Source organism: Dendrobates tinctorius, unplaced genomic scaffold, assembly GCF_039654945.1.
Source record: "Dendrobates tinctorius isolate UK_male_01 unplaced genomic scaffold, ASM3965494v1 ptg000177l, whole genome shotgun sequence".
NCBI classification, from domain to species: domain Eukaryota; kingdom Metazoa; phylum Chordata; class Amphibia; order Anura; family Dendrobatidae; genus Dendrobates; species Dendrobates tinctorius.
This window is the reverse complement of record NW_027361844.1, coordinates 5,404,196-5,431,895: the sequence shown is the minus strand read 5'-3', so window position 1 is coordinate 5,431,895 and position 27,700 is coordinate 5,404,196. Positions and strand designations below refer to the sequence as shown.

Genomic DNA, 27,700 nt, shown 5'->3' with positions numbered 1-27,700 from the left:
CCGGCACTAATTCTGGGGTGATAACCCATATGGCTAATGCTCTGACATCGGACTCACTATTGTCTATTTTGTGTAGCAATCATATGACAATGTATTTGTGTTAATCTTTCCAGTTGCCACTAATTAGTTTTCTTCTCTACAGCGGCTGCTTCACCCCATGCTTTTTATCCATGTCTCTCTCAACACAGACTTGCATTACCTGTAGTCTTCTCAGGAGCATGTTATTGGTAGACTTGTTGTTTTAGTGTCCTGGCATAGGTTTGATGCCACGGGCAGCACTTACAGAAAATAAATCCAGAATTGATTTAAAATTACTGGATGTTGGGTTTCTGATTTCCAAAATGATAGCGCACCTATTGCCAGTGAGAAATTTCTGACACCATGGACGGTACAAGGGGTCATTCAGAGGTGGACGCTTACTTCTGGAGGTCAGCAGTGACTCTGACTTGTCAGACAAACATTATGTTGGCTGGAAGTAAAAATTTGCCAAAGCCAATAAACGATTCTGCGGCTCAGGTTTATGTATGCTGTCTCTTTTTACATTAGGCCAGCAGATTTTAGGAGCAGGAAGAAGAGTGTTTATTATGTATAGCTTCTCTTTGTAACTCCTGCAGCCAATATTAATGAGAACTTCACCGTTTAAAGGGGTTATCCACCTTTACCAAATAGACTAATGTATAGCAGGGGGCACATACTCACATGTGCTTCCTGTGCCATTTTCTGTGGAATCCATTTTGGCACATCTTCCAATTTTCTGCTTATCACGCGCCCTCCCTTTCTAGTCTTCTCGTCACCTGCCTTTCTCCTGTACATCCACTTACCGTTCAGTGATGGCTCCTCGTGTGGTATGGAGGTCAGTATATTCTAGATATTTCTCATGTGATTAGTAATGTTTCCTTTTCTCAGCGCTGAGAGTGCTGGGAAACGGGGCATGATTCGAATACTGAGTGGCATTAATCTGGGGGGAAGTACAGCGAGTTTGCACATGTGATGGGATTACAGAACAGCGATGCCAAGTATCTTCCTGCCACAAACCAGGTCTGTAAGTGGGAGAAATATTGGTCACAGATTAGATATTATATCTAAAGGCTGGATAACCCCTTTAATGTATGGAGTGTAACAGTCTGTCATGTTTAGTGTGAACAACTTCTTTTTTTTTTTTTTTTATTTAGCAAAGAAAATAATCCACGTAATGTATTTCCTTTTTTTCCCCCTTTTTGTTTTGTATATGTTTTTATATTTTATAGCCACAAGATATTCCAGATGGACACCGTGCTCCCCCACCTCTTTCTCTAAGAAGTGTAGATACTCAGACTCCCGGAGGAAATAATGACCGTGGAAGCAACAACAGCAGCCGCTCCCAATCCATATCTCCTGCTTCATTCATTACCATTTCAAATGAGTGCAGTGAGGAGAGCCCTTGTACAGTGGAGGACACCCGCACCGACCCCAGAGACAAGGGTAATGCATGGAACTTCTAATTCCTTACTGTCATGTAGAGTAACATGAGATTTACTGTCAATGTTAGGTGGATGGAGAGGAAAATATGTAGGGACTTATCACAAACTAGTAAAGCCAAGCTGTCAATTCGGGACTTTCTAGGAGAGGAGTCATGAGGGAACTGCACAACGCAGAGCTCTAAGAAAAGATGCTTCAGAATACCTAGATTACATATCTTCTCTTCTGGGTTTTCTTTTCAGGCTCCAGAGCTGTGTCTCCTCCACTCTCTGAGCCTGTGGGCAGGTTTCCAGAAAGAGGGAAAACCCGTTTAAGACTGTATTGGATCTGCATTATTAATTAGAGGAGGATTTCTTAAACGTACACTACCATTCAAAAGTTTGGGGTCACCCAGACAATTTTGTGTTTTCCATGAAAACTACTAATTTTATTAATCAAATGAGTTGCCAAATGAATTTAAAATCTAGTCCAGACATTGACAAGGTTCGAAAAAAAAATATATTTTTATTTGAAATAATAATTTTCTCCTTTAAACTTTGCTTTCGTCAAAGAATGCTCCCTTTGCAGCAATTAAAGCATTGCAGACCTTTGGCATTCTAGCAGTTAATTTGCTGAGATAATCTGGAGAAATTTCACCCCATTCTTCCAGAAGCCCCTCCCACAAGTTGGTTTGGCTTGATGGGCACTTGTTGCGTACCATACGGTCAAGCTGCTCCAACAATAGCTCCATGGGGTTGAGATCTGGTGACTGCGCTGGCCACTCCATTACAGATAGAACACCAGCTGCCTGCTTCTTCCCCAAATAGTTCTTGCATAATTTGGAGGTGTGCTTTGTCCTGTTGTAGGATGAAATTGGCTCCAATCAAGTGCTGTCCACAGGGTATGGCATGGCGTTGCAAAATGAAAGTATAGCCTTCCTTATTCAAAATCCCTTTTGCCTTGTACAAAGCTCTCACTTTACCAGCACCAAAGCAACCCCAGTAGTGATTAGCAGGTATACTCCTTGCTCGGGTTTCCCTGAGCATGCTCTGGTGATCTCCCGAGTATTTTGACGTGCTTGGAGATTTAGTTTTCCTTGTCTCAGCTGCATGATTTGTGACTGCTAGACAGGCTGATTACGTGTGTGTGTGTGAAATGCCTGTTAGGGAATCCCCACATATATTCAGCTTGTCTAGCAGCCACAAATCATGCAGCTGAGACGACGAAAACTAAATCTCCGAGCACCCCGAAATACTCGGAGATCATCCGAGCAACAATGCTACTCGCCCATCACTAAACCCCAGACCACCACATTACCTCCACCATACTTTGCAGATGGCGTCTGGCACTCTTCCAGCATCTTTTCAGTTGTTCTGCATCTCGCAAATGTTCTTCTGTGTGATCCAAACACTTCAAACTTGGATTTGTCTGTCCATAACACTTTTTTCCAATCTTCCTCTGTCCAATGTCTGTGTTCTTTTGCCCATATTAATCTTTTCTTTTTATTAGCCAGTCTCAGATATGGCTTTTTCTTTGCCGCTCTGCCCTGAAGGCCAGCATCCCCGATTCGCCTCTTCACTGTAGAGGTTGACACTGGCGTTTTGCGTGTACTATTAATGAGGCTGCCAGTTGACTACCTGTGAGGCGTCGATTTCTCAAACTGCAGACTCTAATGTACTTGTCTTGTTGTGCAGTGGGGCCTCCCACTTCTCTTTCTACTCTGGTTAGAGCCTGTTTGTGCTCTCCTCTGGAGGGAGTAGTACACACTGTTGTAGGACATCTTCAGTTTCTTGGCAGTTTCTCGCATGGAATAGCCTTCATTTCCAAGAACAAGAATAGATTGTCAAGTTTCACATGAAAGTTTTTTTTCTGGCCATTTTGAGAGTTTAATGGAACCAACAAATGTAATGCTCCAGATTCTCAACTAGCTCTAAGGAAGGTCTGGTTTATAGCGTCTCTAATCAGCCAAACTGTTTTCAGCTGTGCTAACAAACTTGCCCAAGGGTTTTCAAGGGTATTCTAACCACCCATTAGCCTTCTAAGGCTAGTTTCACAGTAGCGTATGGAGGAGCTGAGGAGGGCTGCAGACTTTCTCCATGAAGCTCCGCCCACTGCCGCGCCTCCTCCGTTCAGCTCCATCATCATGCAGCCTGCGTACCCTATCTTTAGCATTGGGTATGCAGGCCGTGTCGATGTATGCGGATGCCTCCGTATGCATCGTTTTGACGGTGCTGCAACCTGCGCCGAACGCAACGTGTTGCATTTTGTTGCGGTCGCCGCACCGTCAAAAAGATGCATGCGGAGGCATTCGCATACATCGGCATGGGCTGTGTACCCAATGCTAAAGATACGGTACGCAGGCCGCATGCCGACAGAGGCGGAGCTGAACAGAGGCGGCGCGGCAGTGGGCGGAGCTTCACGGAGGAAGTCCGCAGCTCCTCCATACGCTAGTGTGAAACTAGCCTTACACCATTAGCAAACACAAAGTACCTTAAGAACACTGGAGTGATGGTTGTTGGAAATGGGCCTCTATACACCTATGAACATATTGCATTATAGACCAAACATTTGCAGCTAGAATAGTCATTTACCACATTAACAATGTATAGAGTGTATTTCTGAATCAATTAATGTTAGCGTCATTGGAAAAAACGTTTTTTCTTTCAAAAATAAGGAAATTTCTAAGTGACCCTAAACTTTTGAATGGTAGTTTATTCTCCTGTAGCAGTGCCACTCTGAACTTGGTGAAGCCTGGACCTCTACAACGGTAGTAGCATGCAGGAAATACAGCAGGCTGATGTTACAGCAAGTGTCACCTGTTTACTAGTCTCCTTCTAGAATTCTGCACTCAGGTTCGATGGGCATGGCTCCTACAGATTTGTTACCCCACAAAACAGGCCTGTTTCACACTTACGTTTTTTCAGTCAGTTGCAATCCGTGAAAAAGGCGGAGAACGGATCCATGTCCGTTGAGACACCAACGGGTGCCACCGGACCGTTGTTTTGACGGATCCGCCGAAGTCTGCATTTTAAAGGAACATTAGCCTGAGAGAGAGAGAATTTTTTGCCGCTCCCGGAACGGCATTTCATGGTTAAAATGCCTCCCGGAGTAAAGCTTCCGGGCATGCACACTTAAAAATAGTGGACCGTCAAGGCAAAAAAAAGTTGCATTGTCCGTCTCATCCGCCCGGGAGCCGCTAGAATCTTGGCGGATCCATCAAAAAATGGGTGAGACGGACTACCGTCAGTCAAGATCCGCCACTAATGTAAGTCTATGGGGGGGGGAAACGGATCCGCTCCTTTTTTGGCGGATCTGTTTTTTTCTAAAATTGGCGGATTTTGACTGACAAAAAACAGAAGTGTGAAACAGGCCTAACAAAAACAGGATATTGTGCCTTTGTGACAAAACTGTTGATATGAATCACACAACTAAAACGTGTGTATTTTTTATGCTTCGTCTACCGATAAATGTAGATATTTCCAGTTTGTCAGTTCTTTGTTGGTGTAACATAAATCTGTAATGGCCGTGCCCATCGAACCTGAGTGCAGGATACTAGACGAAGAATAGTAAAGAGGTGACACTTCCCCGTACGGTCAGTTGGTCGTATTTCCTTCATGCTACTACAGTAGAAGGCTTGCAGAAAAGGGGGTAGTTGGCTACATTTAGGTAGAGGTAGACTGTTTTATTAATATTTTATTAATACTTATTGTATGTTTTACTCGTATATCATTTTTCTATAATCTCGACTTCTCCGTCTGGTATGTTCAGGTTGTTCTAGTTTTGAGGTGATCCAGTTGCTTATAGCAATGATTTATTCCCACAGAAAATGGAAATCACTCTCCATTTCCCAAGTATGCTACATCTCCAAAACCGAACAATAGCTATATGTTCAAGCGGGAACCACCTGAAGGTTGTGAAAGAGTTAAAGTATTTGAAGAAAGCCTGTAAGTATAATCTTTGCCTTAATCTAAATGTGTTGTCCAATTCTTACATCTTTCCATATGCTGTATTTGGCATGCTGGACGTAAAGGTGAAGAAGGGGGCTTATCACTTAGTAAGCATAAAGATGGAGGATGCATCCATGATTGGGTTCAGCCCTCACTCTAGAGCAGGGGTCTCAAACTCGCGGGCCAACTGCGGCCCTCAGGACAATAGTTTGCGGTCCTCACCTCGGCCGGGATCACACATGCGAGAAACACGGCCGAGTCTCGCATGTGAAATCCCAGTCACACGTAGTACCTCTCATTAAGGTCATGAATATGGACGCCACTCCACTCTCATAGGCGTGGTGCCTATATTCATGAGCTTAATGAGCGGTACCACATGACGTGTGACTGCGTGCTCATACAGGAAGATGATGTCGGCGCTGGACCATCGGAGCTGTTGCAGGAGGTGGTGAGTATGATGGCTAGACAGTCACAGCAGCCTGCTGTCAGCAGGCAAGGCGTCTGAGTCACACTCACAACACATGCAGCAGGAGCAGCCGAGCAGGGACCGGACCACGCCACAGACTCAGGTGCGCCGGGTTCAGAATGAGCGGTGCGACATAGTGCTCTCGGAGGTGGGACATCAGCCGGCCTTATTGCGAACTTGCACCATTACCCCGGGCTCAGAAGCGGAGGCGGCCGCGGAAATTGCTGCTGAGCGGGACAGAATAAAAAGCGGAAAAGACGCATCGGCTAACACTGAAACAGTGACACCAAGTGGAATTATCTATTACACAGCCCCAAACATGTCTTTTTCAAAGCCTGCAGTGAAGAGAAAGGTTGGTGATGAGCACAGACAATTTCAGGAAAAGTGGGAAGTGCAATATTTCTTTGAGCACAGAGGCTTCTATATCTGCTGTATTATCATTTTCATTTTATTTATTTATTACTGATTGATTTATTTTTTTTCTTATGATTTTGTTAATTTATTTTTTAACACAAAAGATGAAAAAATAAAGACATTTGATAACATTGGAATGTTTTTGTAAGAGCTTTTCTTGTGGAAAACCTGATGCGGCCCAACCTCACCCACATTCTACCTCCAGCGGCCCCTGGGTAAATTGAGTTTGAGACCCCTGCTCTAGAGTGAAAGGAACAAAATGTGTGTGTGTGTGTGTATATATATATATATATATATATATATATATATATATATATATATATATATATATATATATATATATATATATATATATATATATATAATTTCATTCACTCACCAAATAATTATTCACCAAAACTTTCATTTTAAATCATAATGATAATCCAAAATATCCAGGTGATCAAAATCTCACTTACCCTGGTGATTTTGGCTTGATAACATGCACAGAAGTAGTGTTGGTTTGGTGCCAGATATAGCATTTATCTTGGTGGCCAAAATGTTCAATTTTGGTCTCATTTGACCATAGTTACTTTCTTCGTACATTTGGGGAGTCTCCAACATGGCTTTTTGGCAAGCTCAAAATGAGGCTTATAATATTTTTGTGTAAGTAAAGGCTTTTTTTTTTCCTGACCACTCTTCCATAAAGGCCACCTCTATAGAGTGTTCGGCTTGTGGTCGTATGGACAGATACTCCAGTCTCTGCTTTGGAATTCTGCAGCCCCTTCAGGGTTACCTTTGGTCTCTGTGCTGCCTCTCTGATTAAGGCTATGTGCACACGTTGCGGATTCTGCTGTGTATCCGCTGCGTTGTACAGTACCATTGTTTTTAATGGTAAAACCAAAAACGCTGTGCACATGCTGCGGATTTTTCAGCGCGGATTTGCTGCGGGTTACAATCCGCAGCATGTCTCCTCTTTGTGCGGAATCCGCTGTGGTTTCACACCACCTCCTTTGTAGAGGTGTGAAACCGCAGGGCTAATCCGCAGGTAAACCGCAGGTCTTTTGACCTGCGGATTTACCTGCAGGTTTTTCTAAATCCGCAGCACTTCCAACTACGTGTGCACATAGCCTAATGGCCGGGCTGGGAGTTTTGGTGGACGGCCCTCTCTGATTTCTTGTGGTACCATGTTCTTTCCATTTGATGATAATGGATTTGATGGTGCTCCGTGGGATCATCAGAGATTGGGATATTTTTTTAGAACCTACCTCTGACTTGGACTCTCCAACAACTTTGTCCGTGACATGTTTGGAGATCTTCATGGTGTTTGGTTAGTGATGCCTTTTGCTTAATGGTGTTGCAGCCCCTGTGGCCTTCAGGAAAGGTAAAGTGTATATACTGACAGACATGTGACACTTAGATTGTACAGAGGGGGACTTCCTTTCACTAAGCATGTGACTTATGAAGCTATTTGCTTGCACCAGAAATGGCATGAGTGGGTGATCAGCAGTGTGGCGGACCCTGGGCTTTCAGAAAATATCGGTCCTTGCATTTCCCATCCTTTTAACTGCCCCCCAGTGAGCTACCATGAAAGCGGACTGTGGTGCATCTTCAGTATGTAAATCTTTGGGATTAATTACCGTAAACACTAATGTCTGACAGAAGAAAAACAGTAGCTGGTGATCTCTGCGGCCAGCTAGCCGCTCCTGTGCAGTACACTGTTGACTTTGTATGAGCTGCTTTTTCTTTTTGTGGGTGAGTTTTTAACATCAGTTGTCTGTGTATTAACTGGACCAAAGTAATATCTGAAACACATTTTCCCATTGATTAATCCTGTTCAATAAATCTGCTTTCCTTGGAATGGGAAAAAAGAGAATTCCCGATTTATAACATTACATGCTGAAAAAAAGGCGTGCATGCTGTATACATTATATTCACATTGAATTTAACATCTCCACTTATTTTTTGCAGGCCAAAGCCGTTACATGAAATCCCTCCTTTCTATTGCCCCGACAAGAACAAAGTGAACTTTATCCCAAAGAGTGGATCTGCCTTCTGCCTTGTCAGCATACTCAAGCCTCTTCTGCCAAATCAGGAAATTGCTTTTAAAGGTTCCAGCCACAGCCTGACTGTTCCTTCTGGTATCCCTCCTGCATTAGTTCAGAATTTTAGCATGGCCTCTATATCCTCAAATATAGAACAAGAACGTAATTCTCGTGGTACTAATACTCTTGCCTCTCCCATGTCTCTGCTGCACCCTACCGGCCAGATTGATGAAGAGGAGGATTAGGAGCCGGTGTGATCGCTCTCCTGGAGATCTGCACTTCTTATAGAGACTCTAGATGCAGTATTGTCATAAGCTGGCCATATTATCATTGCTGTAAGATGGACAGCATGCCTTACCATTGTTGGTATTGATATCGGTAATTGATCTGCTCCTTGTCTGATACTAGAGAGGGCTTCGGTTTTAGCTCATTACTACACGTTTTCTTCGATATTTAAGTAACTGCTGCTGTGGTTGTAAATGGGTAACTAGTAAGGAATACTGTATCTGTATTCCCACGATATGGCCAATTGCTGTTATAAATCAATTATAGGACTTTTATTTAACCCTTGTGATAATGCCGACATGGCTAAAGGTCCAGGGAGGGACAGACTTCAGCTATCCAGTTATTGCAGAGCTGCACTTTGTGAAGTGTAAGGCTGACGTGACTGGTTGGCTGCCATAATCCCACACGGTAGGGGAAGAGGAATGTATCATAATGTAATCATAGTGAATACATGAAGGTGGAGTAAAAAATTTTTTTTTTTTTTCGATCATGCATGGGCATAAATTCTGAATGTGTTAAGAAAGTGAGGAAATGTGTTTGCATTGGTTGTAGTATTTCCTATGAGTTTCAGCTGTTTTCCAGCTGTGGGGACCAAACATGGTAAAATAGTTCAGTGGGCTCCGTGCCCCCTGATTAGGAATGGTATCGTGTATATAGAAGACAAAGACGACAATAGATGATTAGTATTTGTGGTATATGGCATTGTATGTGGCTGCTGCATTATCAGTGTATTCTGGTTGGAGACCTAGATTCATACACTGATTTATATATATTTTTTTTATTTTTTTTTAACCATATAAAGACGCCTTTTATTCAAATATGATGTTGAATAGTTTACAGGTCATTTTATATGCCAGGAAAGCATTTGTTCTAATACAGACACCTCAGCTAAGCCTGTACTATGTATCCTGGCATTCCCTCTTACACAGCTGCCTGAGAACCTCTTCAGATTGATCTTTCAGTACATGTTCATTAGTATTAAGCTCGTTCTTTGCTGTAGAGGGATCTGGCCACCAGTGTTATATATACTGTGGATGACATGGGGGGGCTTTCCCTGTATTACCAGTCTTCACTCCTTCTTTAGGTACGTTCACATTTTCAAGCAGCACTTCTTAGTTTGCTTTGGTTATGCTACATTGTCTGTGTCTTCTTTAGAAAACTGTGCAGCATAAAATCTAGAAAAGCTTGGAAATAAAGAGACAGCCCGGACACATTGATTCATGGGGCCTGCTTTCTGACTTTGCCTGGATTCTTACTATATGCAAATAGGGAGAGTCCTATCTGTCAATCCAAACCAGGCTGGGAGAAGCCAGATGAGACATTTGGTGGACAGGTATCCTCTTGCTGTGCTTGTTTTTCTAAGACCTTCTTGTGATGAGAGAGCCGGTCTGGATTTCTTGCTGCCAGATTGAGAAGTATAAAACTTGCTGACAAGTTCCCTATAGGTAGTTCTGGAAACCATGGGGGAAAAGCCATCAGTAATAAGACATGCTGTGGTGTAGAAGACAAGTATCTCCTTACTGTTTTTTTTTTTTTTTTTTTTGTCTCATTCAACACAAGTTAACATTGCCTTCTGTTAAGGCCAACATGATGTATACAGTCTTAGAATTCAGAAGAAGGCCAAGGCTTTCACATGACCCGTACATGTACAATCTGCTGCCAGTGTTTGCAATTGTTTGGCTGATATCTGTTGATGCAATCCCAAAGATTGTCATAAAGTTGTTAAGACTTTACTCCTGTGCCTAACTTGCAGGATAAGGATCGGCCTGCTTGTCAGACCTACGTCAGGCTAATGCTGTTTACACAAATATGGCAACGACTTTTGGTTCGAACTTCCCTCTGATAAGAGGGATATCAGGAAACTTGTATGCATTATTATATCTTGTGATTTTTGTTTTAAGCAAATCCCTTTAACATTTATTTTATAGCAATAACTCTTGTTTCAAGAGTGAATGAACTGCACCAGCCTTTAAAGCATCAGTTTAAAGAAAAATAAAATCTTTCTACACTGTAGCCCAAGAATGGAATGAGCAGTTTGTTTGTAAGTCACTATGTATCAAACATGGTGAAATGTGACTATTGGACTTGTTAAGTTAATAAAACTCTACTTGAAAGTGTGCCATATATCTTTATTCTGTATTTAATTGCATTTTACTGGTTAAGGAAGCCCTAGCAAAGTGTGACTTGCAGGCCACATGTGGCCATAAGGTAGTTGCTATCGGGCCCGTGGACCAGGACAACCAAAGGCATGGACACAGTAGCGGAACCCCCAACTCATCGTCTAAGGCCTGTTTCACACATCCGTTTGTCTCCGTCAGTCAAAATCCGCAGTTTTGCTTAGCGGATCCGTTTTTCTTCCCATTGACTTGCATTATCGGCGGATCTTGACGGATGGTCATCCGTTGGATCCGATTTTTCACGGATCCACCAAAATTTTGGCATCCGCTGACGTGAGGACGGACAATGAAACGTTTTTTTTGGCTGGCCGGATCTGCATTTGTCACTGCGCATGCCCAAAAGAATTGCCTTTGGCGGAAATTTAACCCTAAATCCCGTTCTGGCGGCTGAAGAATCTCCCCCTCTCCCTCCTTTTCTCCGGGCACGGGTTCCTTTAAAATGCAACCTTCGCAGGATCCGTCAAAACAACGGTCCGGTGCCCCACGTTGCTATCCTGACGCCGTCGGATCTGTTTTCTGCCATTTTAGCGGATTTCAACTGATCTAATAAACGGAAATGTGAAACAGGCCTTAATTTTACCGTTATGTGCATCCTAAGAATGCTGCCAGACTTAACTGTTCCATCATTCAGTCTGTGCGAATGAGTCTCTGCTAACCAGGTGCTATGACGTCACAAGACTATTGTGCCTGCTGTGCAGTGTTTCATAGCAGGTGCGATCTGGTGTACAGAGCTGAGCAGAACATCAGAGGGAAGGAATGGTGTAAGGTGAATTATCAGTCAGTACTTGGGTAGGGGCCATCATACTGTGAGGTGCTGCAGGGACAAAATACGATGTGGATGACGACATACTGTGGTGAGCTGCTTTAGGGACATAATACTGTGGGGGGGACATCATAATGTGTTGAGGGGCTGTGGGAACATAATACTATGTGGGTGATGACATCGTGGTGAGGTTCTATGGGGACATAATACTGTGAGGGGGGACATGGTATTGTGTTGAGGGGCGGTGGGGACATAACACTGTGGGAGAAGTGATATCACTGTGTGGACATCATATTTGTATCAGGGTTATACTACTGTGTGATGGGACTGTGGGGACATACGTATGTGTGTTTGGAACAGGGGAGCATAATACTTTAATGGACTGTGAGAGGATCATATACTGTGAATATGCCATAAATGTCTTTCATGAGACAATTTCTTTAACACATTAAGGATAGACCCCATTTTAACCTTCGTGATCAACCCTCATTTTTCAAACCTGATGTGTCACTTTGTGATACCTCTGTGGAGTGCGTCAACATTTCCCAGTGATTTTAAGAATTCTTCTATGACTCATTGTACTTTCTTAGTGGTAAATGTAGGTGTTCTGCATTTATAAATGTCTGAAATTTTGATGAAAATGTTGACAAATTAGCAATTTTTAAACCTTAACCACTTTATGACCTTGGACATATAGGTATATCCAGGTCATCTCCCTGCATTTGATGCGGGCTCCGGCACTGAGACCCCATCTTTCCCTCCACATGAAAACTGATCTGATCACTTACAGTTGTGCTCAAAAGTTTACATACCCTGGCAGAATGTTTGCTTTCTTGGCCACTTTTTCAGAGAATATGAATGATAACATGAAAATTTTTTCTCCACTCATGGTTAGTGGTTGGGTGAAGCCATTTATTGTCTTGTCTTCTCTTTAAATTATAATCACAACCCAAAACATCCAAATGACCCTGATCAAAAGGTCACATACCCTGGTGATTTTGGCCTGATAACATGCACAGAAGTTGACACAAATGGGTTTGACTGGCTACTAAAGGTAACATCCTCACATGTGACCTGTTTGCTTGTAATCAGTGTATGTGCATAAAAGCTGAGTGAGTTTCTGGGATCCAGACAGACTCTTGCATCTTTCATCCAGCCACTGCCATTTCTGGATTGTGATACATGGGGAAAGCAAAAGAATTGTCATCGGATCTATGGGAAAAGGTAGCTGAACTGTATAAAACAGGAAAGGGATACAAAAGATATCCAAGGAATTGATCATGCCAGTCAGCAGTGTTCAAACTGTGATTAACAAATGGAAAATCAGGGGCTCTGTAAAAACAAAACCACGGTCAGGTAAAATCTTGTCCACAACTGCCAGGAAAATTGTTCGGGATGCAAAGAAAAACCCACAAACAACATCAGCTGAAATACTGGACTCTGAAAACTAGCGGTGTGGCCGTTTCAAAATGCACAATAAGGCACGTGAAGAAAAATGGGCGGCATGGTCCAGTCGCCAGATTAAAACCATTACTGCGCAAATGCCACAAAGTATCTTGCCTACAGTACACACAAAAGCTCAGAGCCAAGCCTCAAAACTTATGGAACAAGATAATTTGAAGTGATGAGACCAAAATTGAACTTTGTGGCCACAACCATAAACGTTACATTTGGAGAGAGGTAAACAAGGCCTATGATGAAATAAACACCATTCCTACTGTAAAGCACTGAGGTGGATCGCTGATTTTTTTGGGATGTGTGAGCTACAAAGGCACAGGAAACTTGGTCAAAGTTGAAGAAAAGATGAATGCACCTTGTTATCAGCAAATACTGGAGGCAAATTTGCAATCATCAGCCCGGAAGCTGCGCATGGGACATACTTGGACGTTTTAACATGACAACTATCCAAAACTCTAGGACAAGTTGACCGGTCATTGTCTACAGCAGAGCAAAGTGAAGATTCTGGAGTGACCATCTCAGTCTTCTGACCTCTGTATCAGTGAGCCACTCTGGGGCGATCTCAAGAGCGCAGTTCATGCGAGACAGCCCAAGCATTTATAGGAACTGGAGGTTTTTTTTGCCAAGAAGAGTGGGCAGCTTTACCATCTGAGAAAATAACCTCATCCACAACTACCACAAAAGACTTCAAGATGTCATTGATGTTAGAGGGGGCAATACACGGTATTAAGAAATGGGGTATGGGAACTTTTGATCAGGGTCATTTGGATGTTCTGGGTTATGATTTAAAAAGAGAAAACAGTAGTTTGACAATAAATTGCTTCACCCAACCACTAACTATGAGTGGAGATAAAGTTTTAGTGTTATCATTAATATTCCCTGAAAAAAGGCGAAGAAAGCAAAAATTCTGCTGGGGTATGTAAATTTTTGAGCACAACTGTATGTGCCTCTTAACATCTCAGCGGAGCCTTGATCTTCCCGCGGCTGTTAATAAGTAAAAGCAATCTCTGACAGCAGTATTTAACTCGCATAAACTAGAAGCGCTTCATGTCCATCGGTGCCCATGTAGCGTGATTGTGGGACGCCGCTGGGTTATCATGACAGTTATGGGTCTCTCATTGTAAATGTCGGTGGCCCCATTCAAAATAAAACTAAAAAATACACCTATTTGGTATCGTTGCGTTCAGAAATGTCCAATCAAAATTATATTGACTGAAAAATAAATATTTTATCCAGCAGATGCTGATATTTACTGTGAAAACCTAGTGTTCAACTAGCTTACATTACGAGTGCAGTTAATGTGGGTGGGGTCAGCTCACATCCAGGAGGTCACTCCTCCCCTTCTACGTGTTTGCAAAAGGGTAAGAAGGGATGAAGTTTAGGATCACAGTGTGGAGCCATTTTGTTGGTGACTGCAAAGTGATACTGATAAGTAGATGGTGTCACCATCAGCGCTGATTCTGTTACATAGGTTGAAAAAAGACCTAGGTCCATCAAATTAAACCTTTCTCCACCAATTATACATTTTGACACTGTAACCCACAATGTTATGTGTGTTGAAATCATTCAGCCCCTCTTTTTTAAAGCTGTTGGCGCTGCTCGCTGTATCCTAAACTTGGGTTAGATACATGGAGCGTATTGCTGCAATTAGATAAGTTTAGAAAAACATGTTGGGGTTAGATCACATTGCCAAGTGTAGAGTATCAAATGTTGGGATTAGATATTGGGCTTGGAGGAGTGCATCACACAAAATGGAATGAACTACTTGGTATGTAATGTGTGACCCCTGCTCTGTCCACTTCCATGTAAGCAGTGGTGTAATTTGTGACCCCGCTCCACCCACTACATTACTACTCCCATAGAAGTAGAAAGCGAGGTCACACATTACACCTACCATAGAAAAAAAAAAAAAAGCAGGACAAAGGCACAGCTGTATGACCTCAGGTTAATGAAGCTGCACACACATCAGGAAATAAGAGTGCCACTTCCAAGGAAAAAAAAAAATTGTGTATCCATAGAGAAGAAAGCGGATAGGTACAATCCGTCCCGTGCATAAAATATCCTTTATTGTGGCATCACATTACCAACAGCAAGCAGATAAAATGATGGAGCAAATACAGACGACGATCGTTTTGTGCTTACATTGCGCTTCAACAGGTCATATGTGGGACAAAGCTTACAACATAGTTAAAAGCAACCATTGCCCTTGTCTCACCCATCAGGTAAAAGCATCTCATTAATTATGAACAAGTGGAAAGCAAAAAAATTGATAAAGAAAAATCATTAAAAACAAATAAAAAAAAATCTCAAAAACACAGTCCTGTCAATTTTATCATTGAAACCTGATGGACCTTGAGCACGAGTCCGAATAATCCATCTAGCCTCCTTTCTTAATAATAATTTAGGAGGAAAACCAGGAGAGGGGGCAGGAGGAGGAAAAAATACCGGCTTTAGCCGCAAGAGAAAGCAAGTGTCCTGGAGATAATGACATTCCTGCTGTTTCTCAGATCATTAATTTGACAGACCATACATTGGATGCTGCTGCTGTTTCAGTCCTGTCTTAAGGGTTTGGGATTTACCTGGGGATTTTGATTTCACCGATTTTTAACCCCTTTCCCACATTAGATGTACTATTCCGTCCGTGTGACCTGGAACCTAAGTCCCAAGGACGGAATAGTACGTCATAGTGATAAGCGGCGCTCATGGGGGGGAGCGCCACTGATCGTGGCTAGGTGTCAGCTGATTATCACAGCTGACACCTGGCACTATGTGTCGGGCGGTCACGGACCGCCCCTGGCATATTAACCCCTGGCACACTGCGATCAAACATGATTGCAGAGTACCGGGGGCATAGGAGAGAAGCGCAGGGAGGGAGCTCCCTCTGTGCTGCCCTGAGACCCCCCGGAGAAGCATGTGCAGCGCTGCTCCGGGGTCCTCCCTGCAGGCCCCCCGGATCCAATATGGCCACGGGGGCCTTCGGGGTCCTGCAAGGAGGCTTCTTCCTCTGTGCCTGCAGAGTGCAGGCACCAAGGAAGCCTGCAGCAGTGCCTGTCAGATCAGTGATCTGACACATGACAGTGATGTCCCCGCCCCGGGACAATGTAATAAACTAAAAAAAAAAAAAAAAAAAGTAAAAATAATTTATAAAAAATTGCTAAATAAAAAAAAAAATCCCTAATAAATTAATTTTTTGGAAATAAAAAATTAAAACAAAAGTACACATATTTAGTATCGCCACGTCTGTAACGACCCGCCCTATAAAACTGTCCCACTAGTTAACCCCTTTAATAAACCCCTTAAAAAAACTAAGCAAAAAACAATGCTTTATCATCATACCGCCGAACTTAAAGTGCAATAACGCGCGATCAAAAAGACGCAAATAAATAACAATGGTACCACTGAAAACGTCATCTTGTCCCGCAAGAAATGAGCTGCCACACAGCATCATCAGCGAAAAAATAAAAAGTTATAGCTCGCAGAATTAAGCGATGCAAAAATAATTATTTTTTATATAAAATTGGTTTTATTGTATAAAAGCGCCAAAACATAAAAAAAATAAATAAGGTACCGCTGTAATCATACTGACCCGAAGAATAAAACCACTTTATCAATTTTACCACACGCGGAACAGTGTAAACACACCCCCCCAAAGAAATTCATGAATTGCTGGTTTTTGTTCATTCTGCGCCCAAAAATCGGAATAAAAAGCGATCAAAAAATGTCACGTGCCCGAAAATAGTACCAATAAAAACGTCAACTCGTCCCACAAAAAAGACCTCACATAACTCTGAGGGTCAAAATATGGAAAAAATTATAGCTCTCAAAACTTGGTGATGCAAAAACTATTTTTACAATAAAAAGCGTCTTTTAGCGTGTGACAGCTGCCAAACATAAAAACCCGCCATAAATAGTAAATCAACTCCCCTTTATCACCCCCTTAGTTATTGAAAAATAATAAGCTTTAAAAAAAATGTACTTATTTCCATTTTGCCGTTAGGGCTAGGGCTGAGATTAGGGTTAGGGGTGTGTTGGGGTTAGGGTTGGAGTTAGAATTGGGGGGTTTCCACTGTTTGGGCACATCAGGTGCTCTCCAAACACAACATGGCATCTGATCTCAATTCCAGCCAATTCTGCGCTGAAAAAGTCAAACAGTGCTCCTTCCCTTCCAAGCTCTGCCATGCGCCCAAACAGTGGTGTACCCCTACATATGGGGTAACAGCGTACTAAGGACAAATTGGACAACAACTTTTGGGGTCCAATGTCTCCTGTTACCCTTGGGAAAATAAAAAATTAGGGGCAAAAATATCATTTTAGTGGGAAAAAATATACCATATTTTTTTTTTATTTGTATGGCTCTACGCTATAAAGTTCTGTGAAGCACTTGGGGGTTCAAATTGCTCACCGCACATCTAGATAAGTTCCTTGGGGGGGTCTAGTTTCCAAAATGGGGTCACTTGTGGGGGGTTTCAACAGCTTAGGCACATCACGGACTCTCCAAATGCGGCATGACACTCGCAGACCATTCCATCAAAGTCTGCATTCCAAAACGTCACTACTTCCTGTTATGAATGGGTCACCGAGGAGGAAAAAAACAAACAAGCTAAGTCACAGAAAACCAGAGAGGTTGGTAACTATGCAGATCCCTGATCCTAACCACACAACTAGCAGTAGCCGTGGAGCGTTCCTACGATGAACCTAGATGCTTCGGCACAGCCGGAGGACTAAATAAGTCTACAGCAAGAAAAGGGGAAACTGCCCCAGAGCAGACCCCAAAGGAAAGACAGCCCCCACACATGTATTGACGGTGAAACAAGATGAAAACACAAACACAGGCAGGAAAATAGGCTGAGTAAATGATGGGGCCCAAACTAACTAGAAAGGATAGAAAAGGAAAGACACTGCAATCTGCCAAAAACCCTACAAAATTATTGTCCAACACTTCTGATAACAAAATTAACCCTGAAGTCACTAGACTTCTTCCACTATATCAGCACTCTGAAATATTCTGAGACAGAGCAAAAAGAGGCCAATCTAATAAGGGACAAAAAGCAAATTGGCAAATACAGATAAATAAGAGTGGAAATTCAGCACAGCCCCAGCCGGGGCTGGCTGACCACACAAAAAATTGAATAGACCAACAAAACAAATGTGAACATTAGCAGAAAAACTTAGCTTGAGCTGACTGGAACAGAGCTGAGAACCAAGACCTGACAAGCCAGAAGGAATCACCAGCACCAGAATAGGGCGTCGGCTGTCTTAAATCCAGTCTGAGATTCCTGAGGTCCAATCGTCATCTAGATAAGTTCCTTGGGGGGTCTAGTTTCCAAAATGGTGTAATTTATGGGGGGTTGCCACTGCTTAGGCACATCAGGGGCTCTCCAAATGCATCATGGCGTCTGATTTCAATTCCAGCCAAAAAAGTCAAATCGCGCTGCTTCCCTTCCGAGCTCTGCCATGCGCCCAAATAGTGGTTTACCCCCACATATGGGGTATCAGCGGACTCAGGACAAATTGCACAATAACTTTTGCGGTCCTGTTTCCCTTGGGGAAATAAAAATTGGGGATGAAAAGATCATTTTTGTGAAAAAAAAATATGATTTTTTAATTGTACGACTGTACGTTATAAACTTCTGTGAAGCCCTTGGTGGTTCAAAGTTCTCACCACACATCTAGATAAGTTCCTTGAGGGGTCCAGTTTCCAAAATGGGGTCACTTGTAGGGAGTTTCTGCTGTTTAGGCACATCAGGGGCTCTCCAAACGTGACATGGCGCCCAATCTCAATTCCAGCCAATTTTACGTTGAAAAAGTCAAATGGCGCTCCTTCCCTTCTGAGCTCTGCCATGTGCCGAAACAGTGGTTCCCCCCACATATCAGGTATCGGCATACTGAGGAAAAATTGCACAATAACTTTTGCAGTCCAATTTCTCCTGTTACACTTGGTAAAATAAAAAAAAAATTGGACCTGAAGTAATTTTTTTTGTGAAAAAAGTTAACTGTTCATTTTTTTTTAAACATTCAAAAAATTCCTGTGACGCACCTGAAGGGTGACTAAACTTCTTGGATGTGATTTTGAGGGGTGCAGTTTTTAGAATGGTGTCACTTTTGGGTATTTTCTATCATATAGACCCCTCAAAGTGACTTCAAATGTGATGTGTTCCCTAAAAATAAAATGGTGTTGTAAAAATGAGAAATCGCTGGTCAACTTTTAACCCTTATAACTTCCTAACATAAAAAAATTTTGGTTCCCAAATTGTGCTGATGCAAAGTAAACATGTGGGAAATGTTACTAATTAAGTTTTTTGTGTGCCATATCTCTGTGATTTAAGAGCATAAAAATTCAAAGTTAGAAAATTGCTACATTTTCAAAATTTTCATCAAATTTCCATTTTTTCACACATACCGCAAGTTATATCGAAGAAATTTTACCACTAACATGAAGTACAATATGTCACAAGAAAACAATGTCAGAATCACCGAGATCCATGGAAGCGTTCCAGAGTTATTACCTCGTAAAGGGACAGTGGTCAGAATTGTAAAAATAGGACCGGGCATTAACATGCAAACCACCCTTGGGAGTAAAGGGGTTAAAATTGACATGTTTAAGGCTACTAGGAAGATGCATTTATGTAAAACCTTTGCAAACACTAATAAAGTAAATACTGCAGTTCTAGAAGGTGAAAACCATGTTCCATAGGGCCATTAGGCTTCATGGTTACTGGTTTAGAAGAAGAACCTTTAAATGCGATTACAAATGATGCTGCACTTTTATGCAGTCTGACTGCAGCCTCAGATGTCGCATCAATTCAGAATATAAAATCAGTAGAAAGTCCTTTTACAGGTGGCATAAAATCAACATATATGCCCCCTATTTCCCCGGGTAACGCTATTGATTTATTTGCAGATTTAGCTATTAGAGATGTTGAGTCTCTTATCTATCCAAAAATGCCCTCAAATCTAAATAAAAAAGAGAAAAAGGCTCTGAAAATGATTAGAGATTGGAAAGACACTATTGTAAAAAGAGCTGATAAGGGGGGCAATACGGTTTTGCTATCTAGAGAGTTCTACGTAAATGAGGCAGTGAGACAATTGTCGGATGAATTACATACAGTTAGGTCCATATATATTTGGACAGAGACTACATTTTTCTAATTTTGGTTCTAGACATTACCACAATGAATCTTAAACAAAACAATTCAGATGCAGTTGAAGTTCAGACTTTCAGCTTTAATTTGAGGTTATCCACATTAAAATTGGATGAAGGGTTTAGGAGTTTCAGCTCCTTAACATGTGCCACCCTGTTTTTTAAGGGACCAAAAGTAATTGGACATGTGTGGGCAATCCCTTCGTTATGTCATTCTCAATTAACCCCTTTCTGACATCAGTCGTACTATCCCATCCATGGGGCCCGGGCCCCTATGCCCATGGACGGGATAGTATGTCTAGCGCGATCAGCGGCGCCCACGTGGTGAGCACCGCTGATCGCGGCCGGGTGTCAGCTGATTATCACAGCTGACACCCGGCACAATGTGTCAGGGGCGGTCACGGACCGCCCCCGACACATTAACACCTTGCACACCGCGATCAAACATGATCGCGGTGTACTGGGGGTTAAAGGGAAGCATCGGCAGGAAGGGGGCTCCCTCCGTGCTTCCCTGAGCCCCCCACGGCAGCGCAATGTGCAGCGCTGCTGCTGGGGGCTCCTTCCCTACAGGCCCCCGAATCCAAGATGGCGATGGGGGCCTGCAGTGAGCTGGCTTCCTCAGTGCCTGCAAAGCACAGGCATGAGGAAGTCTGTAGCAGTGCATGTGGGACTATGTAATAAAGTTAAAAAAAAAAAAAAGTGCTAAAATAATTTTTAAAAAATCGCTACATAAATTAAAAAAAAAAAAATTCCCCCAATAAATCCATTTTTTGGAAATAAAACAAAAAAAAACAATAAATGTACACATATTAGGTATCGCCGCTTCCGTTACGACCTGCCCTATAAAACTGTCCCATTAGTTAACCCCTTTAGCGAACCTCTTAAAAAAAAAAAAAAAAAAAAACGAAGCAAAAAATAATGATTTATTATCATACCGCCGAACAAAAAGTGCAATAACGCGCGATCAAAAAGACGCATATAAATATCCATGGTACCGCTGAAAACGTCATCTTGTCCCGCAAAAAACGAGCTGCCATACAGCATCATCAGCGGAAAAATAAAAAAGTTATAGCTCGCAGAATAAAGCGATGCCAAAATAATTATTTTTTATATAGAATAGTTTTCATTGCATAAAACCGACAAAACATAAAAACACCGCCGACGAGCGAGCCATGGACGCGGGAGGAAGACGGACACCTTCGCCGTGTCTGAAAGGTAAGAGCGACCGCTGAGCGCTGCTGCATCGCTAGTGAGATCTGCCTGTGTGGCAGCTCACTAGCGACCATTTAGTGATGCACCAGCAATCCTGACCGGGTCATATCGTGGTCGGGATCGCTGGTGCATCGCTAAATATAAAGGGGCCTTAATGCACATAAGTCTGGTATTAGACTCTGGTGGAATATGAGGAGTTTGGAGGAATATCTTAGGGCCGGATATACGATGGCCTACTTGCTAGAGATGGGGTGCACCTTATGAAGACTGGAAAACATGTATTTGGAAGTCGCCTTGCTACACTTGTAAGGAGAGCTTTAAACTAGAACAACATGGGAAGGGAAGCAAAAGACCAGAAAAAGTCACACACCTGACAAATGCTATTGCGAACTCTGCTATTAGAAGTGGAAAGGAAGAACAAAGACAAAAGAATCGAATTAATGCAAATATTGGAGAAAGAGAAACCAATCACAAACTAAAATGTTTCTATACTAATGCACAAAGCATGGGCAACATACAAGGAGAATTGGAACTACTAACACAGGAAAAGAAATATGATGTCATTGGAATCACTGAAACTTGGTGGGACAATACACATGATTGGAATACAAGACTAGAAGGATACAACTTATTTGCAAGAAACAGACTTGATAAACGAGGAGGAGGTGTCGCATTGTATGTTAGAAACGCGTATATCTGCACAGAGATTGAAGCTTCAGAGACTGGGAGTTCTGTGGAAACTGTTTGGGTAAGAATACAAGGACAGAACAATGGAAAGGACACCATTGTAGGCATTTACTACAGGCCGCCTGTGCAAGCTGAAGATATGGATGAACTCTTTATGCATCAAATGGCCAAGTTCTCCAAAAAATATGACATAGTTGTCATGGGAGATTTCAACTATCCAGACATTTGTTGGGAATCTCAGGCAAAACTAACAGGTCAAGGAAATTCTTATCTTCTCTTGCTGACAACTTTATCTTCCAAAAGGTAGGGGAGAAAACAAGGGGAACTGCTACCTTGGATCTAATCCTTATAAACAGGGAGGAAATGGTTAAGGAGGTAAAAGTGGCTGGGACTCTAGGAGGTAGCGACCATGCTATTTTAGAATTTTGGATAACTAGAGGAGGAAGACCTGTGAAGACTCAGACATCAAGGTTAGATTTCAGAAAGCCAGATTTTAAGGGATTCAGATAGAGAATTGGAGGGATCCAATGGCTGGATATCCTTAAAGACAAAAATGTCCAGGAAGGATGGGAAATCTTGAAAAATGAAATTCTCAAAGCACAATTGTTAACAATTCCGAAAAGAGGGAAGAATAGGAAGCATTTAAGGAAACCAGGATGGATGAACACAGAACTTAAGCACATGCTAAAAAGGAAGAAAAAAATGTTTAGAAAATGGAAAGAGGGAGGCATAGCTAAAGAAGAATATAATGCTGTCTGCAGAACCTGCAGGGCACAAATCAGATTATCTAAAGCTGACAATGAATTGAGGCTTGCAAGAGATGTCGAAAGCAATAATAACAAGTTGAGGATCAAGAAAAGCACTTCTGAGCAACTGCGCTGCTACAGTGACACGAATTCTTCAGAAATCCATATAAATCTTTCAAGTTCTTTATTGAATGTACTACAAAAACTACGCGTTTCGAGGAGACAAACCGCACCTCTTCTTCAGGTTAGGGTACAGAGTTGTAATCGGTCTATACAAGTGATAGCTTTATATGCTGTGTGGACATGGCCCCCGTCGTAAGAAAAGGGCGTCAACCCACACATGTTGCACATAAAGATATTTGAGAAGAAAAACAAAAACAGACAAAATAACATATATATCAAAAAACATATATTCCAGATAGTGATAGTATTGTGTATCCCATTCAGACAATCAATATGATAACATAGACTTCTATCATTAAATAAAAAGAAATATAAGAAATATATAAAACACAAAAAAAAAAAGAGGATAAGAACCAATTTCATCGTGGTGAGTTTAAGACAAATGTCTGACGATTTCACCACTGAGCCATCATAAGTGATCAGTTACTAGTGGTGACAAGTAATAAAGAGTAATTACTCATTTGATATAACTAGTGTAAACAAAGAGCGCAAAAAGTATCCTTTCACCAATAATAGTGATAAATAGGAACATATAAAAATAAAATGAAACAATCGCTATATAAAGAATAAGTATGAAAAAATAAATAAATAAATAATTTTGTACCGCTCTGTCCCGATAAAAAAAACGGGCAGAGCGGCTACTAAATAAGAATGGAAAGGAAAGAAGGCAAAGAGCCTTCTTCAGAAAAAAAGACCGATTTTTTTGTATATATTGCCATTCTCATAGCAGATCTATGAAAGAACTAAGCGCATATTGCCACAATTCCCAGTGTGAAAATATGCAGATAAAGAATATCAGACCAAAGTGTTAAATAAAAATATATTTAAAATTAATTCAAAAAATGAAAAACATTCCTCAAAATAAGATTTATATAAAAATATCGCATATTTCATTTAAACCTTTTGGATTAATAGTATCAAGTCGATAATTCCAATATTTTTCTTTTCTACTAAGTTGTAGCAATCTATTCGAGGCATTTTCCGGTATATGGTCAATGGGAAAAAATGTTAAAGAGAGAAAAGTCATTTTTATGATGTAGGGCACAATGTCTAGAAAGTCCATGTTTCATATAGCCAATCCTCACATTGTGCCTGTGGGAGTTCATCCTTTTTCGAAAACACTGAGTAGTTCGTCCCACATATTATTTTCCACAAATACATTGTATTAAATATGTAATAAAACTTGATTCACAAGTGAGATTGGCTCTAACTGTAAAAATTTCACCCGTTATGAATAAAAATAAAACCGCTAACAAATTAGAACAGGCACCAACACATGTAAAACCCAAATCAGGTTTTTATCCCATTGAAAGCAAAGGAAACTATATAACTGTATTTGGGGATATCATTCTCAATGAGATGAAACAATTGGGATTGAAAAAATCTGGAATAAAAAATAGATACAAAAACAATTTAACAAAGGAAGAAAAAAATGCCATTCAGCATCTTCTAGAGAATAATGAAATTGTCATACGCCCTGCTGATAAGGGAGGAGGTATAGTGATTCAAAACTATGATATATATTGCCAGGAAGCTAACCGTATCTTATCGGATCCAGAATTTTATAGTGTTGTAAAAAATTATCCTGTAATTGAATTAACAACAACCTATTCGGATTTAATAAAAAGAGGGACTGAGGAAGGAATATTTAATGAAAAAGAAAGTAAATTTCTGAAAATAAAAAACCCTAATATACCCTTCTTCTATCACCTCCCAAAATTACACAAAGATATTAATAATCCCCCCGGACGTCCGATAATATCTGGAATAAATTCCATCTCGAGTAATCTTGCAGAGTATATTGATAAATTAATGAAAGTACATGTGACTAATTTACCCAGTTACCTGAGGGATTCATCTCATCTTATAGAATTATTGAATAAATTTACATGGAAAAAATCCTATGCATTTTTTACTTTAGATGTAGCAGCCCTATATTCGAATATTCAACATGAATTGGGATTAACAAGTTTTTATTACTATGTTAGAACTGATGAGCGTTTTTCAGTGGCACAAAAGAGGTTTATTTATGATGGCTTATTATTTATTCTTAAGAACAACTATTTTACTTTTTTTAAAAACACCTATCACCAAGAGAAGGGAATGGCAATGGGGTCAAAAGTGGCGCCAACTTTCGCAAATCTCTTTATGGGGAGATTCGAAGAGATTTTTATTTATAAATCACGCTTTTATGATTGTATAAAAATTTTTAAACGTTTTATTGATGATATCTTCATAATATGGGATAGTAGTAAAGGGAATATTGAGGATTTTGTCATAGATCTGAATAATAATGACTGGGGGATGTCTTTTTTTCCATGCCACATTGAGAAAGAAATTAACTTTCTAGTTCTTAATATTTATGTTGAAAATCTTCAAATTAATACTAGAACATATTTTAAGAAAGTGGATGCGAATAGTTTCTTGCATTATCACAGTGGCCATTATAGCAAATGGCTGGTAAACATACCTGTGAATCAGTTTAAACGAAATAGGAGAAATTGCACTACTGAAGTTGATTTTTTTAAATCAAGCTAGAATATTAGAAGAAAGATTTGAGGAAAAAAAATATCCTAAGAAACTAATAAAGGAATCCCTGGGTCATGTGCAAAATAATTCTGATCAAAAATCACTTTTAGCTAAAAAGATTATGACTAATACTGATGGTTTTAATCTTAATTTTATCACCACTTTTAATAAATACCATAAGGAAATGCGTGAAATTTTTTAAAGGATAATTGGCACATTCTTTTAAATGACCCCATCTTAAAAACCATTTTACCAAAAACCCCAGGTGTTACTTTTAGGAGACCACCCAACATTAGAAACCTTGTGGCTCCGAGTAGATTGAGAGGACAAAAAATCTCTGGGATAACTAAAAAGAAAACTGCAGCACTACCAGGAATTTATAGATGTGGGAAAAAGAAATGTTTGTGTTGTAGGGGCATTGGTCATAAAAAAAACCCTCTTTAACCCCTTCCTGACATCCGACGTACTATCCCGTCCATGGGACCCAGGCCTCTATGCCCATGGATGGGATAGTACGTCTACCGCGATCAGCGGCGCCCACGTGGTGAGCGCCGCTGATCGCGGCCGGGTGTCAGCAGATTATCACAGCTGACACCCGGCACAATGTGTCAGGGGCGGTCACGGACCGCCCCCGACACGTTAACCCCTTGCACACCACGATCAAACATGATCGCGGTGTACCGGGAGTTAAAGGGAAGCATCGGCAGGGAGGGGGCTCCCTCCGTGCTTCCCTGAGCCCCCCACGGCAGCGCAATGTGCAGCGCTGCTGCGGGGGGCTCCTTTCCTCCAGGCCCCCGAATCCAAGATGGCGACGGGGCCTTCGGGGGCCTGGAGGAAGCTGGCTTCCTCAGTGCCTGCAAAGCGCAGGCAAGAGGAAGTCTTCTTCAATGCCTGTGACAGATTGCTGATCTGTCACAGTGATCTGTGATGTGACAGATCAGCGATCTGTCACAGGACAGTGATGTCCCACCTGGGACTATGTAATAAAGTAAAAAAAAAATAAAAAAAAAGTGTAAAAATAATTTTAAAAAAATCGCCAAATAAATTAGTAAAAAAAAAAAAAATATTCCCCAATAAATTCATTTTTTGAAAATAAAAAAAACCCAAAACAATAAAAGTACACATATTAGGTATCGCCGCGTCCGTAACGACCCGCCCTATAAAACTGTCCCATTAGTTAACCCCTTTAGCGAACCCCTTAAAAAATAAAAAAAAACGAAGCAAAAAATAATGATTTATTATCATACCGCCAAACAAAAAGTGTAATAACTCGCGATCAAAAAGACGCATATAAATATCTATGGTACCGCTGAAAACGTCATCTTGTCCCGCAAAAAATGAGCCGCCACACAGTATCATCAGCGAAAAAATAAAGTTATAGCTCACAGAATAAATCGATGCAAAAATAATTATTTTTTATATAAAATCGTTTTCATTGCATAAAACCGACAAAACATAAAAAAACGACCTAAATGAGGTATCGCTGTAACCGTACTGACCCGAAGAATAAAACCGCTTTATCAATTTTACCGCACGCGGAACGGTGTAAACGCACTCCTCCAAAAGAAATTCATGAAACGCTGGTTTTTGTTCATTCTGCGTCCCAAAAATCGGAATAAAAAGCGATCAAAAAATGTCACGTGCCCGAAAATGGTACCAATAAAAACGTCAACTCGTCCCGCAAAAAATAAGACCTGACATGACTCGGTGGGTCAAAATACGGAAAAATTATAGCTCTCAATATGTGGTGATGCAAAAACTATTTTTACAATAAAAAGCGTCTTTTTGCGTGCGACAGCTGCCAAAAATAAAAATCGCCATAAATAGTAAATCAAACCCCCCGTTATCACCCCCTTAGTTAGGGAAAAATAATACAATTAAAAAAATGTATTTATTTCCATTTTTCCATTAGGGTTAGGGCTAGGGTTAGGGCTAGGGATAGGGCTAGGGTTACGGCTGAGATTAGGGTTAGGGGTGTGTTGGGGTTCGGGTTGGAGTTAGAATTGGGGGTTTCCACTGTTTGGGCACATCAGGGGCTCTCCAAATGCAACATTGCGTCTGATCTCAATTCCAGCCAATTCTGAGTTGAAAAAGTCATATGGTGATCCTTCCCTTCCAAGCTCTGCCATGCGCCCAAACAGTGTTTTACCCCCACATGTAGGGTATCAGCCTACTCAGGACAAATTGCAAAACAATTTTTGGGGTCCAATTTCTCCTGTTACCCTTAGGAA

The 27,700-nt window shown here is 41.2% G+C and overlaps 1 protein-coding gene across 2 annotated transcripts in view; it reads left to right on the top strand.

Annotated features, from left to right (window-relative positions):
• Positions 1 to 10,690, top strand: part of FAM117B (family with sequence similarity 117 member B) — a 92,811-nt gene extending 82,121 nt beyond the window's left edge. For both annotated transcript variants that reach the window (XM_073551508.1, XM_073551509.1), the window contains 3 exons: positions 1,248 to 1,461; positions 5,261 to 5,381; positions 8,215 to 10,690. In XM_073551508.1, the coding sequence (XP_073407609.1) occupies positions 1,248 to 1,461; positions 5,261 to 5,381; positions 8,215 to 8,533 (654 nt within the window). In that variant the 3' untranslated portion in view covers positions 8,534 to 10,690. The remainder of the gene's footprint in view (positions 1 to 1,247; positions 1,462 to 5,260; positions 5,382 to 8,214) is intronic.
• The last annotated feature ends 17,010 nt before the right edge of the window (positions 10,691 to 27,700 follow it).